Source organism: Theobroma umbraticum, unplaced genomic scaffold (assembly GCF_002168275.2).
Source record: "Theobroma umbraticum cultivar Fairchild unplaced genomic scaffold, ASM216827v3 scaffold_51.0, whole genome shotgun sequence".
Lineage (NCBI taxonomy): Eukaryota > Viridiplantae > Streptophyta > Magnoliopsida > Malvales > Malvaceae > Theobroma > Theobroma umbraticum.
This window is the reverse complement of record NW_018397260.1, coordinates 4,691,973-4,706,849: the sequence shown is the minus strand read 5'-3', so window position 1 is coordinate 4,706,849 and position 14,877 is coordinate 4,691,973. Positions and strand designations below refer to the sequence as shown.

Below are 14,877 nucleotides of genomic sequence, written 5' to 3'. Positions count from 1 at the left end.
AAAACCAGCCCCACGTTTTTGTTCACTGGCCGTTGGCCTCTCCCATGCGCCACTTCGCATTTCCCACAAAGGCAATCAAATTGCCCCTTTACTCATTTGCTTCACCTTTGGCCCCCAACCCGGCTTGACCCTCGCCTGCACCCTGTCCCTCTCCCCACCTTCCTTTTAACCCCTTTTATTTCCTTTTTACCCCTTAGTTGGCTAAACAATCTATTCTTTAATCAATTAGGAGGACTCTCCTAATTATTGTCTTGCCTCATTCAAATCCAAAGAATCTTCACATTTTTAATCTAGTCTAGTCTAATCTCCTTCCATTAAACAAGCTCATTAAACTTTTAATTAAGCCTGCCCTAACCTTGTCGCCACATGTATTACTTGAATAATAATCTTACTACTTAGTTTAATACCCTTGTTGTCGCAGACCGACATAAGAATTTTCACAAATGGGTATTACTATTGCTTTTTATTTATCAATTTATTCCGTGTTCATAATGTAAATTTTACAAAATATCTATTAATTTATAATTATAAAGTAAAAATTTACATTAGTTATATTTTTTAATTTGATTTATAAATTAAGGTTGGATATTAATATCCAAGTTGCTAATTAAATAGGCAGAAGCGTTTGATCCGAAAGCAACTTATTTGCAACTTCCTAATTCTTAGCATTATAAATCCATGCTCCTACCTTGCCAATTGGACCATATGCCATTTTTCATTTTGCAATGCTGGCTGTAACATAATACGAATAAGAAAGAAGTATAAATATACAAATCTTGCTTGTTTTTTGGTGTCTTTCATCATGCAAGAAAAATGATTAAATTTCGGTGCGGCCAAATTTTGTAGCCTTTTGCCCCTAACATGACTAGTCAATCGGACATGCCTGGCTATTTTGGGAACAAAGTTCAAATTTGAAGCGACAAAGTGGGGGTGAGAAGGCCAACCAGATTATCATCTTTTATGAAAATAGATATTTGATGGTAATGATATTTCTTAGCTCTGATTTTTTTTTAAACTATTTCTTGTGGTGGAAAATAATCAGAAAAAATATATATGACGAATACATTTAGACCCATACGAAAATTCTTATCTCTTTTGTTAAAAGAGATGAAAATTGACAAATGATTCGATTTCCAACCTTAAATTTTTTTGGTCTGAATGATTTTGAGTCTGTCAAACTTTACTTCTTTTTCTTTTTTTCTCTTTTGGTATGGTAAAAATATCAAGAGGTACTCAACTTTAATATCATATCAAGTATAGGGAAAACCAAAGAAAATCTTGCATGGACAATATTTAGGCAAAAGGGTTGTAGTTATGACCCTCAAATAACAAACTTCTTATTTTTCTAATTCCTTTTGTGTATGCTCGATTAAGTAATTGGTAAGAATCGTTCTTGTCCTATTGAATTTAAAATCAATAGCTAAATTACTACAAGGTTATTGCTTATAAGAGAGGGTTTCTGATGCAACAATGATCCTTGACCGTACAACTAGTCGTCTTATTAATTTTAGGAAAATATATAAATACGAAGGCTCGTATACCTAAGCTCAAGTCACGTTGTTTGATCAATCAAATCACTTGGAAATATATCATTTTGTCCTGAAAATTTAATTATAAGAATGACGACGGTTTCTTTTTACGTTGAATAATCGAATTATCAAACTTACATGTTATCTATTAGTTAATTAATTTGAGAAGTTAGAGAATTTGAATTTTATTTTTTAATTAAAAAATCATATGTTAATCATTGAATTAAGATGTATTTAATTAATTTTTTTTAAAGTTATGGGCTAGTTAAATGTTATCATAGTGAGGGTAAACTTAAACGTAATCCAATAAAGATAAAGAGTTAAAAAGCTGAGGGACGTTGTATTTTTAAGTCATTTGCTTTTTATCCAAATGAGTAAAAAATGATTTCTCAGTCTGCCGAATCGGATACATTGCATCCATAAGAGGAAATTGGCTTTGAAATTGTTTGGGAGTACTGGAATTCAAAGTCAGACTGTTGATAAGGGTGCTCTTTTTTTCCCCAGATACCAACACTTTTGTCTTCCAGGAAAGTTACCATCCAGCCAGTGTTTAACTCATCACTAGATTAGCTTTATGAAAGCCACATGAATACTAAGCTGAGAAAACAAATCCCTCTGGCAGGAACTTTACTCATCATCAGAGTACATTTAGATAGATGAATACCCACCACCAGAAGTGGATGGATCCTTTGTTTGTAAGAAGGATGAGTAGTGAAAATATAAAAAAGAATTAAGTGGACGGTATAACGTTAAATGATGTATATTTATTTAGCCTAATGCGATGTGCAAAATTATCGTGTGGCTATAGGGGAAACCTACTTGCCTTCTGGACCCACCACGGCAGCCACTCGAGCCACGGATCTGCCCTTGAGCCAACGCGACGGCAACTGTCGAACCAAAACAAAATTTCTCTTACGAAGAAAGGGAGATTAAACAAACAATATGTAAAGGGAAAAACAGCTTTGACGTCACTAGATTTATACCGCAATCCTGCAATCGTTGAGGGTCCCATTTTCTCTTGACACGGTTCTAGCCCACGAGCCTATATAAAGTCTTCACCCAAGCCTCCTTCATTTTCTCAGTGGAACTCAAATCCCAAAACCGGTATAGAGAGAAAAAGAACAAGAAAAAAAAGAGTGAGAGAAAAGAAAAGAGTTTTTTTTTCCCTCTCTCTCTTTTCAAGTAACTCTCCATTATGGCGGCTTCGGTCGATAATCGACAATTCAGGGGCCTGGAACCGGCTTTGAACGGTGTTTTTACCCCCTTGATGCCCGGTCCAACCCCAATCCACCGCCCTGTGAAACATGTTTTCTTGAACCAAGATTATGACTCTTCCAGCGAAGATGAAGAGAATGAGAGAAACCATTACAAAGACATGATCATCAAATCCAACAGGGAGCTTGAACCGTCCATCCTGGATCCTAGAGACGAAGCAACCGCTGACAACTGGATCGAGCGTAACCCTTCCATGGTCCGTCTCACAGGGAAACACCCTTTCAACTCTGAAGCCCCCTTAAACCGTCTCATGCACCACGGCTTTATCACCCCTGTTCCTCTTCACTACGTCCGTAGCCATGGTTCAGTCCCTAAAGCTTCATGGGACGACTGGACCGTCGAAGTGACCGGTTTGGTTAAAAGGCCGATGAAGTTAACCATGGACCAGCTTGTCAACGAGTTTCAAAGCCGTGAGTTCCCGGTTACCCTCGTTTGCGCTGGAAACAGACGTAAAGAACAAAACATGATTAAACAAACGATTGGTTTCAACTGGGGAGCTGCTGGAGTTTCCACTTCGGTGTGGAGAGGTGTACCATTGTGCGACGTGCTCAAGCGATGCGGGATCTTTGGTAAGAAAAATGGGGCTCTCAATGTGTGTTTTGAAGGGGCTGAGGATTTGCCAGGTGGCGGTGGTTCCAAGTATGGAACTAGCATTAAGAAGGAGTTTGCTATGGACCCGTCTCGGGATATTATCTTAGCTTACATGCAAAACGGTGAGTGTTTAGCTCCTGATCATGGCTTCCCCGTTCGGATGATCATTCCAGGGTTTATTGGTGGGAGAATGGTGAAATGGTTGAAGAGAATTATCGTTACCACCCCAGAATCTGAGAATTATTATCACTATAAAGATAATAGAGTGCTTCCTTCTCATGTTGACGCAGACCTAGCCAACGCTGAAGGTACATAGAAAAAAAAGAAGTTTTACATTTTCTTTTACTAGAGTAGTAAAATTATCTTGCACGGGAAAATGTTGATAATGAAACATGTGATGTGATGTTCGCAGCTTGGTGGTATAAGCCAGAATACATCATCAATGAGTTGAACATCAACTCGGTGATAACGACACCTTGTCATGAAGAGATCTTGCCAATCAACTCGTGGACGACTCAGAGGCCATACAATTTGAGGGGCTATGCATATTCCGGTGAGTTAACAGAGATTTGTTTTTCAAATTTTCTCTCTTCTTTTAAGCTTTGTTTTCAAAGGGAATCTTTTGGTCTTTTTCTCCAATTGGAATCATCCGTACAAAAGACCCCGACATGGTTTGCTTTAGCTTAGGCCCATCCACCACTGCAAAACTGGACAAGAATTAAGGTTGTCCTCTAATAGATGCCCCCTACTTATTTTTTAATTCATCCGATCGATGGGCGACCTTTTGTAGCAAGTCGTGTAGATTTGGGTGCACATGGAAAACCTTGATCATCATTTTTTTTCCCTTAAAAAGCCACTTTGGTTTGTTGGCTTGACTTACATCAACTCCTTTGGAATTTTTTTTAATTTGCCTTTTGGACGTCTTATTGATAGGAACATGGGACCGATACAATGTGTTTGTTTTTTTGGCCTTCTCATTTGGGGAGAATAGCTGCTGGTTTCAGTGCCAAATCTCAAGAACCCTGTACAACTTTGAAGAGCCAAATCTTTCTAAAGAGAAATGATTTCTTTTCAAATGGCAATTTCTGTTCTGACATTACCAACAAAGACTAAAATTTATTTTAAGTTTAATGGAAGAGAAACCAAAGACGTCAGGGAAAATGTAAAATGGCAAAGTCGTTTGGTAGAAACTTGTGTGCTGGAGAGTGCAAGTTGTGTTTTGCCCGTTGTGGGAAGAGTCGTGGAAATGAAAGTAATCTCCGAGATTAACGTGTTCTGTTTTTCTTGGGGTGAAATTGACAACAGGTGGAGGGAAGAAGGTGACACGTGTTGAAGTGACAATGGACGGTGGTGAAACGTGGCAAGTGTGCACGCTGGACCACCCTGAGAAACCCAACAAGTATGGCAAATTCTGGTGCTGGTGCTTCTGGTCGCTGGAGGTGGAGGTGCTCGACCTGCTTGGAGCCAAGGAGATCGCGGTTCGAGCCTGGGATGAGACCCTCAACACCCAGCCCGAGAAACTCATATGGAATGTCATGGTAAGAACTTTTTTACAGTTTTTTTTTTAAGAATAAATAGCGAGTATATTCTGCGGTAGTTCTAGGGAAGTGGCTATCACATCAATCTTGATCATCCAGAGCAGTTCTGACACGTGTCAACAGATTAAAGGTTCCAAAGTGGCTCATAGGGCCGGGATAGCCAGTTAAGGTTAGGTTAGATGGGTGGAGCCATTGGTGGCTTGAGCATTGGGTTCTGGTTGTCTTGTCCCAGCTAGCCCCCGCATGGAGGACGCTATGGCTTGTGGTGCGATTGTGTGCCTCCATATCCAGGGGTTTACTCCTAAGGCCAAAAGAAAAAAGAAAAACAATTTAATAAATGACAATTTCCAAAGCATATTAGTAATAAGTTTAACTAAAAGTCAAAAACAAACAAAGAGCCAGATACTCTTTTATAGTGTCTGATTCTAATTTTGAATAAAAAATATTTACTTTTTCACAAAACTAAGTATGCATAGTTATTTTTTAAGGGGAAAGTAAATGGATGACCTCTAATGGATTTAATGAATGGTTTCATAACGTAACAGGGAATGATGAACAACTGCTGGTTCCGTGTAAAAACAAACATATGCAAGCCACACAAAGGAGAAATCGGCATTGTTTTCGAGCACCCAACGTTGCCAGGCAACCAATCCGGCGGATGGATGGCAAAGGAACGACACCTCGAAAAATCAGCCGATGCAAACTCAAGTCTGAAGAAGAGTGTCTCATCTCCTTTCATGAACACTGCCTCCAAAACGTTTTCCATGTCCGAGGTCAATAAACACAACTCCGCTGATTCTGCTTGGATCGTCGTCCACGGTCACATTTACGATTGCACTCGGTTCCTCAAGGATCACCCTGGTGGCACCGACAGTATTCTGATCAACGCTGGAACCGATTGCACCGAAGAATTTGACGCGATTCACTCCGATAAAGCCAAGAAAATGCTAGAAGATTATCGGATCGGTGAGTTGATCACGACGGGTTATGCTTCGGACTCGTCTACGTCATCGCCTAATAACTCCGTGCATGGGGCATCGAACGTGAGCTTTTTAGCTCCTATTAAAGAAGTTGCACCAACAAGACCTGTAGCGCTGGTTCCACGTGAGAAAATCCCATGCAAACTCGTCGAAAAAACTTCAATCTCTCACGATGTTCGTTTGTTCAGATTTGCATTGCCATCGGTAGATCAAGTTCTAGGATTACCCGTAGGGAAACACATATTTCTGTGTGCCACTATCGATGATAAGCTTTGCATGAGAGCCTACACCCCAACTAGCACCATTGATGAAGTGGGCCAGTTTGATCTAGTGGTCAAGGTTTATTTCAAAGGGGTGCACCCGAAATTCCCTAACGGAGGGCTCATGTCACAACATTTGGACTCTCTGCCACTAGGGTCATTTCTAGACGTGAAGGGTCCTTTGGGTCACATTGAATATACGGGCCGTGGCAATTTCACGGTTCATGGCAAACCCAAGTTTGCCAAGAAGCTGGCAATGTTGGCCGGTGGGACAGGGATCACGCCAATATATCAAGTCATCCAAGCTATCTTGAAGGACCCCGAGGACGAGACAGAGATTTATGTGGTGTACGCGAACCGAACCGAGGACGATATTTTGCTGAACGAGGAGCTGGATGGTTGGGCTAAGAAGCATGATAGGTTGAAGGTGTGGTACGTGGTGCAAGAATCTATCAGGGAAGGATGGCAATATAGCTTGGGATTCATCACGGAGAGTATTCTGAGGGAGCACATCCCGGAGGGTTCCGAAGACACTCTTGCCTTGGCTTGTGGGCCGCCGCCAATGATTCAGTTTGCCGTGCAGCCTAATTTGGAGAAGATGAACTATGACGTCAAGGATTCTTTGTTGGTCTTTTAAAATAATGAGAAGTTGTTTGGGATGGATGGGATCATACAGTTTGTGTATATGTGAATATTATAATCCTTTTGCTTTATTCCTTTTTTTTTCATTTTTGCTTTTGTTTTAAATTTGTTTAATCCACTGTTACTGGTATTATTCTTACTTTTCACCCTTGAAAAGTAGAAAGGATGTTGCTGGAAAAGATTGACTTTTCTTTTTTGTCTTTTCAATGGGCAGCAACAGCTCAGTTATATTAGTACTACTCTTGTAGAGAATGATGCATATAGATAAATCAAGGATGCCGTTCAATTCAAAACAAGAAAAATCTTCTTGTATCAAGTTCTATATATAAGTATCGTTTTCATCATAAAAAAAAAATTCCAAAGTCTTGGCTGAAATATATAAATTTTATACAACTAACTTATGAGATTATTTAATTGGTGAGAGGTTTTGTTTGTCATCATTGTGGTCTGAGTATGATTTTTTTAAATTTCTCTTTCAACTCAAATTAACGTTAGTTTTGGGTTAGGGATTCAACGTATGCATTGTGAGCGGTATGAGTACATCCCACTCGCTGACCAATGAATTTATTTGAAGTTGATGGCACTATGGCAAACAGGGAAAAATAACATGGATTGAGCAGTGAGGAAACAGTGAATGATGATAGCTTACAAGAAAACAAACGAAGTTCAAATTTTGCTTTTATCGATTTGTTAGTATAATTCAAATATATTCATCGATTCCCATATCACTAACTACTTGATTATATCTAATAAAAAGTTGGGCTTCGCAATATGTTTCACAGTGATAAGTCTATTGTAAATTGGGCTTTCTATACATGAAAAGTTGTTCTTTAGCAAATGATAGTAAAATTTTCTTTGCCGTATTCAGAACCAACCACTATATATGCAGACAGCAAGTTTACTTGCAGTTTTGCAAGAGTACAGAAAAATGGAAAAAAGAAACATCCATGTGACATATCGGAGTACCAAGCTTAGTCTCCTTATTTGACTGATTTAGGCTGCTTCCAATCACCATACATCAAGATTAATTTATCCTATACAGAGATCTCGACATTGCCAAGGTGACATAGTCATTAAACGCGAAAACCTACCAAACCTTATACCTAGTTAAGTGACGGGTTTTGACAGTGATGCTTCGTGTGTTTATTGGCTTGGAAACCATTTTTTTCTTGCAAAGAAAAGGGGGTTTGGAGGCTTGATTCTCTAATCGCACTTGAAGAAAATGCCACCGACCTCAAATTCCTGCATTGACCAAAACAGCAAGTTGAAGTTCAGTGCACTTATTAAGACTAAAGATAGCGTTGCAATTGGTTATTTACACACCATAAGTATGAAGTACAGAAATCCTATCTAAAACAGTTTTCGAATTTTCATCCACGTGAATTATTTGCAATCAAAACAGTAGAGAGAGAAGGCTAGAAATTTCCTTCACCACAAGAAGCCGAAAGAAAGGACTTTTGTTTTTCTCCCCACAAATTCCTGGAGAACATCTTACTCTGCAAAACTAAATACTTAAGCAACCAAGAGGTACCTCTCACTTTGTACTTTGGATATTCGGATATATGCCGGGCGCCTTCTTTGATATTAATAAATCTCCACACAAATTTTTTGTGGTCGTTGCATTAATTTGTATTCGTCTATAAAATGAGCAAAAACACGAAACAAACTGATCAAAGGCAGCAAGTTGCATAAATCCAGAAATTTCATACTGCAAAATAAACCTCTCCAAAAACATAAAAATTTCACCAACGGTATAGAATGCGGAGACATAATGTGACATGTGTGTGCCCCGATGAACATCGCTAGGCACCAAAAAAACACAGCGAGCCAGAATGGGGGAATGAAGCGTGAATTAGAGCAGCGTGGGTCCAAGGGCAGTGCCTTTTTGGGCCACCGCCGCGTCCGACAGCTGCGTTGGCTACTCCTCTTGCTGTGAGCCAAATTGACCAACCCATCGCTTTGGCATTGCAGTCTTTGTGGTTCCTTGGAATGTTGAAGGGTCACCTTCTGCTTAGTTTCCGCGCTCGCCTTACATTGGCCCCCCTATCCCTGATCTTTTGTCTTTATTCAATTCATGCTTGAAAACTTGAGATCTTTCGTCTCAGCTGCTCTTCTATTTAATTCATTAAAAATGCTTCAAATCTGACTTTATTTAACCAAGTGGAAATCAAACCAGCAAATCAATTCATGCTGTTACTCACCTGGGTTTGAGTGCTGCGGTCAAATACTTTAATATTTGTACTACTCCATAGATTCTTTTTTTTCTAACTTTTTTTTATGGTAACAACATCTTATTTTACATTATATTTTACTGCTGGATCTCTAGGGGCTCCCTTGAATCTCCTATTTTTTTAATGTGGCATGTTGTTTTGGAACAGTCTTTTCAGCTACAACTGGCCTGCCCTGCCAGGAATCTCCTTCTTACCAGTCACTAACTATACATCTTGTTTCAAGCATTTAAACCAAGTTGGCGAAATTAATCTCAAATCCAAAGGATTCTTTGGTTAAGTTGAAGGCAACATATGCATGCTGAATCAACCCGATTTTGATTAATCGTTTAGAAATTCAATCGAGGGTTGAATATAAAGAGGAAACATTTATGAAAGAGGTAGAAATGGCCAATTGCAAGCTTTAGCTGATGAAATTTCCGACTGATCTGTAAGTCAGCAATTCACTAGGAGTGTGCGACGTCAAAACAAAAATATTTGTCACCCAACAAACATCCTACTATGTGAAAACCACCTTGGTTTTTCAGTTCTTTAATTGTATATTGCGGCAATGTGTGAATGGCCCTCAATTAAAAAATGGTAGATAGACAAATTTTAGTAGAACACTTGCACTTTATTCCTAAAGGTGCCTTTGACTATTATAGTAAGAATATTCTTTAATGAACTAGCTAGCAATGATGATGAGATATATATATATATATATATATATTGAGCAATTAAGAAAGCTTAATACATTAAATTTATATTTAGCAAAGGTAGCCTATGAGCCAGGCTTGGGAAACTATGGGCTTTAGCCGCTCTTGCGCCAGTGAAAAAAAATATAATTAGAGTTCAAAATTTAAGAAAAGTTACGTAACAAATAAGAGAAAAAACTAAGTACCTAATTGCTGAAATAAACGTCACAGATTATTTTAAATTATCTCGGAAATATCATTAGGATAATTTAATTGGTTGAAATGTAAGTGGCAAGTTAGTTGGTAGGGTAGAATATTGAAAGTCCGCACAATTTGGAAATAGCCTCCAAAGTCCTTGGGTGGTAGTAGCATTTGATCTTTTTATATATTTATTTTATTTGTTTTAACAATTCAATGCTCTGCTGTCCAGTGGCCATGGACAGCAATTTTAATTTGGGCTGTTACTTTCCCAAACCCTGTGGCCTGTGGGCGTCTAATTAGCAATCACAAGAAATTGTAAGTTGCATTTTCTTTACTTAATTATATACATATACATACATATACATATAACAGGGTAGTAGCCATTCTTGTATTCTTCTAGTATGTTAAAATACCCTAAAGATAACGTTAGAATGTGATCTTTGGAAAAAAAATGGATTACTCTTATGGTGCTTTTGATTTTATATATATATATATATATATATATATATACAGACTACTCTTTAAGATTTAGATAAACAGATTTTGCACTGGCACTGGAAACCCCTATTTCTCCGTTTTTCAGTCGTCAGGTCACCTTTCTTAAGTCGCTCCCATTTGTGTATAGAACTTAAATGCAATAATAGTTTCTGACAAGTGGCATGCTCATCGTTTGTACAATTACGTCACAATAAGGAGCCAAAGATTTCTAAGAGAAACAAATGGCTGTCTTAATGTTGATAACGAAGTCTAACCAATCAACATTACTGTTTCCGAACACGAGATGGCTGTCAGAATTTATGTGGGCAACCTGTTTCTAACTCTGCGGTTGATATTTTTCTACGCCTTGAGTTGAGAATGACTTTCTGGTGTTAATCTATTCAAACTAAACATCTTTCTCACAACTGCGCGTGTTTGGTTGGAACGATGGAAAGAGTATCGAACGACAAAAAGCTTTCGAGCAAGATGTACAAATTAACCAATGGCCTGTTGAGAGAGATTTGTGTTGACAGAGCGATTATATAAAGGATGATCATTTTCATATTTTGTGGTGGACAGCTCAAAAATGGGGATAAGGCAGACAGGCAGTGGCAGGACCAGTACTACCTCATTGTCATTGGCTTTCTGCATTTGTCAATCACATTCAAAGATTACAATCTTTGAGGAAGCTCACTGAGGGTACTTGGGGCTGGAAAGACATGAAAGGACCTTAGCTCGTGCTCACAGGAGTTAGGACCCTGAAAATTTTGCAGATCTTTCAAGCTTCCTCCTTTTTTTGGCCTGGTTTTTCTCCACTTAATTGGTTCATGTTACAATATAGAGGTAAGCTTGATTTGTTACTGTGGATAATGATCTATAATGCTAATTTATTACTTAATTTCATAAGAAAAGAAAAATTAACATGTTTACTTAAAGTTCAAATGTGTTGTAGGGAATTTTTTTTTTTTCAAAAAGAAGTTTGAAAAACATAAATGAAGTAATGCTTCTCTAAATGTCTTCCTCACATATTTGACCTTGACAGAAAAAGGCTCAAACAGGAAAATGTATTGCAAAGTCAAGGGGATTGAACTTGGGTTTTGAAGTAAAGCATGCAATGTTTGATAGAAATGTCTTGGTTCGGCCCTCCCATTTTTGTTCATGATCAGAAATTTCTACGTTTTCCATGTTTCTGTTTCGTTAATGGCCACTTGGTACCAGTAAATTTCCTTAAAATAAGGGTAAATCTAAAAATTTAAATATCTAATCTATGTGATTGAATCTTAACAGATTGAATAGTCGTTTTCAACATTTCGATTTCACATTAATCATAATAAGGTAAAAGAAATGTAACTGATTAAAATGAGGATTTAATTTATCATGAATGAAACCAAAATGTCAATTCAATTTTCCAAAAAGTCTAAATTTTCTCAAAGTTTTGAAGATTTCAAATTGAAATTTATTGTCAGTTGTATGGCTTATATACTTACCGCTCTTTTGATACAATTACTTGGAAACTTGAAAGTGCTAATTCTTCTGCTTGAATATATATATGTATATGTATATGAATCCAAGTGGTCAAGTACTTGGATTTGACCTTATTGCAGTCCAGTCCAATTAACTGCACCTTAATTGGCCGAAGAACAAGAGAGGCCAAATCCAGGTAATGTAGGCTCAGAGCCTGAGACCACTAAAAACCCTTTCCAACGAGCAGTCCAAAGGGCTTCATTCTAAACCAGACCACGGCCGAATCTGGTCGATGCATGCACTTACTGCTTCAGTTCCTTTTTCTTGTGGCCAAGGCCCAAGAATTAAGCACTAGTAATAACCAATTTTTGTTGTTTTCCTAGGTTTCTTGAGAAACAGCGGCTCCTGTTTGGAGATGTCACTATTTTTGTACAAGTGAATATTGGCATCTATTTTATCAGGAATCCCTGAAAGCAAGAGAATGTTTAGCTGGAAACAACTTGTGAGGGAAATAGACTTCCATTCGTCGTTGAGATAGCAACCCAATACATATCTGGTACCTTATGCCAAGTTGATAAAGAAAGTGAAGTATTGTGCTACCCTACCTTGAGTTTGTATTCCATACACTATCAAGTAAATTTATACAATCATAATCTAATAAAAATTTCTAAAAAACATTACAACATATTTACCCATTCCTGATATCTAGAATCATGTTATCTTAGTTCATTTGCAATCGTTCTTTCAAAAAGCTACATCTTAATCCAAGGCACCATAGGAATTTTTTCTTTTTGCAAAATGTGAGCAAGTCTTAAAGGAGAGATGAGGCTCGAATCTTAACTCTCAACTGCCTTAATAAGGAACACGTATTAATCGTTAGGCCGAATCACCTTATCAGCAATGAAGCAAGAGAATAATTTAAGCAACCTTGTCAAATTTGAGGGTTAGAATCAGCATACTGTAAACCAAAAGAAAGGATAATAACCTTTAAGCGTATCTGACATTCTTTTCACTTCAACTTTATGTCCACGCAAAGGTGCCAGTGCCACCTTTGCAAAAAAGAAATATGCCAGCCAATCTTTTCGGCTAGTTATTTATAGGAAGGGAGCGAGGCAAAGGTAAGTTGAATTAGTTAAATTTAAGCTCCATGGCCCAACCGGGGTCTATGTCTGCAGAAACTGAGACACTGAGCCATGTCCTGGGTCTGGTGGAGGCATTCAGAGCATTCGATGCAGACAACGATGGAGCAATCAATGCTGCGGAGCTGGGTGGAATCCTGGGTTCGCTTGGTTACAACGCTAGTGAACAAGATGTAAGGGCAATGATGCAACAAGGAGACACTAACAAGGATGGATTGCTGAGCATCGAAGAGTTCCTGGAGATGAACACGAAGGACATGGAACTCGGGGGCCTTGCAAGTGCTCTCAGTAGCGCTTTTCCTGCTTTTGGTTTTGATGGGGAAGAGGCTGTGACAGCGACGGAGTTATATCAAATCATGGGGAATCTTGGAGTTGAGTTGTCCTTGGAGGATTGCCAGGGGGTTATTGCTTCCATGGATGCAGATGGCGATGGAGCTGTTAGCTTTGAGGACTTCAGACTAATAGTTAATTCCCTCCTCTAGATCAAACTTCAAATCCCGCGTGTTTTAATTAATTAAACAAATCATGTTTACCATCTAGGTCTCCGGGCGCTTTCTGTCCACGCATGGGAAACAAGAAAGTCAAGAACATATGTATACTAGCAAAAGTCCTTTACGTTACTTAGAATTTCTCTTTCTATAAAGTCATGAACTTAATTTACTAGATCGAAGTGAACAAGTGCTCCTTCATGTCTCCCATAGAAAGCTTTTCTGTAAAATAAATCTGCAATTCTCCATCATTAATCTCCACTATGGTTCCCTAATTAAAGGCCTAAAACTTTTTTTTTTTTTTGTGGGAGAGAGTCCCAAACCTTTAAGGCAATTTACTATTTCAATATATATTTAGAGAACTAAAGTTGAAACATCCTTTTTACTTAGAGAAGCAGAAAAAATAAGAACTGAACACTAAGGTCAAAGCTAAGAATCGTGTTAGGTAACAGGCTAGCCTGCTATTCCGTAAAGAATGAAAACAAGTGCAGAACTTGCATAAAGAAGAACACGAATAATGAACTTCCGTCTCCAACAAAACAAAATAAAATAAAACATACGTAAGGCTATTTGCTGTTTGAAGTGAACCTACCTCGCTCCAGAGTTGGCTAATTTCAGACATAATCTATCAATATACTAATCGATCAATGGCAAAGAGTACAAATTAAAAGGAGTACTGAAAGATCATATGAAGATCATCAGTTACTTGTTCAGCCTTCGTTCAAAGGACACGCTTAGGCTACAACAAATATAGGCTCTGATTTTTTTTATCGTTACGTAGCTTGCAGGCAGTAGCAATATTTATGTACATGGTTCTTTTGTTTTTTTTTTTTTTGTCTTTGGTTATATGAAAAGACAAAACTCAATTTAATTATTCACCAATTTATGGTGGTTGGAATTAATTTGGGGTGTTGCAGCCGTATTTTGAACATCTCTTCATCACGTGATTGACGAGTAAGTTTAAAACATGAAAAAGCCACACTAGGAGTGTGAGCTGGTAGCCCTGTCTAGAAATATACCTGGATCACATTTGCCTGGAAAGTAAAACAAAAGAAAACGGAACTCGAAATGCACAAGAAAAAGGACTGAATAATTAGTACTTGGGCTAAACCCCGATTGTCAGGACCTCATTGGGTTTGACGTTCCATAAATTTGAAGCGTCTTGGAATAATGGCCTTGGCCTAGCATCGCTGGTCCTCGCGCTGGCCAACCATTAACTGCTCTTCAGAACTTCACCTTATCCAATACTTCAGTCAAACTTTTAAAAAAAGAAGCAACATGTGCTTTATTGCCCCGAAACATCAAATCTTGAGAACCGACGAGGGTTATTCGTAATTTAAAAGTAGAAAGAAGGACCAATAAAAATCTACTTGCAGTAGGGGTCCCGTGCT

At 38.2% G+C, this 14,877-nt stretch overlaps 2 protein-coding genes across 2 annotated transcripts; both read left to right on the top strand.

Annotated features, from left to right (window-relative positions):
* The first annotated feature begins 2,597 nt into the window (after positions 1-2,597).
* LOC110416614 (nitrate reductase [NADH]-like) lies at positions 2,598-7,048 on the top strand. Its single transcript, XM_021428641.2, has 4 exons — positions 2,598-3,703; positions 3,808-3,948; positions 4,701-4,933; positions 5,479-7,048. The coding sequence occupies exons 1-4, from the start codon at positions 2,725-2,727 to the stop codon at positions 6,808-6,810; spliced, it is 2,685 nt and encodes an 894-aa protein (XP_021284316.1). The 5' UTR covers positions 2,598-2,724; the 3' UTR covers positions 6,811-7,048.
* A 5,918-nt stretch (positions 7,049-12,966) lies between these two features.
* Positions 12,967-13,661, top strand: LOC110417041 (putative calcium-binding protein CML29). Its single transcript, XM_021429221.1, has one exon. It carries the CDS (start codon positions 13,007-13,009, stop codon positions 13,478-13,480), a length of 474 nt encoding a protein of 157 aa, XP_021284896.1. The 5' UTR covers positions 12,967-13,006; the 3' UTR covers positions 13,481-13,661.
* Positions 13,662-14,877: the final 1,216 nt, after the last annotated feature.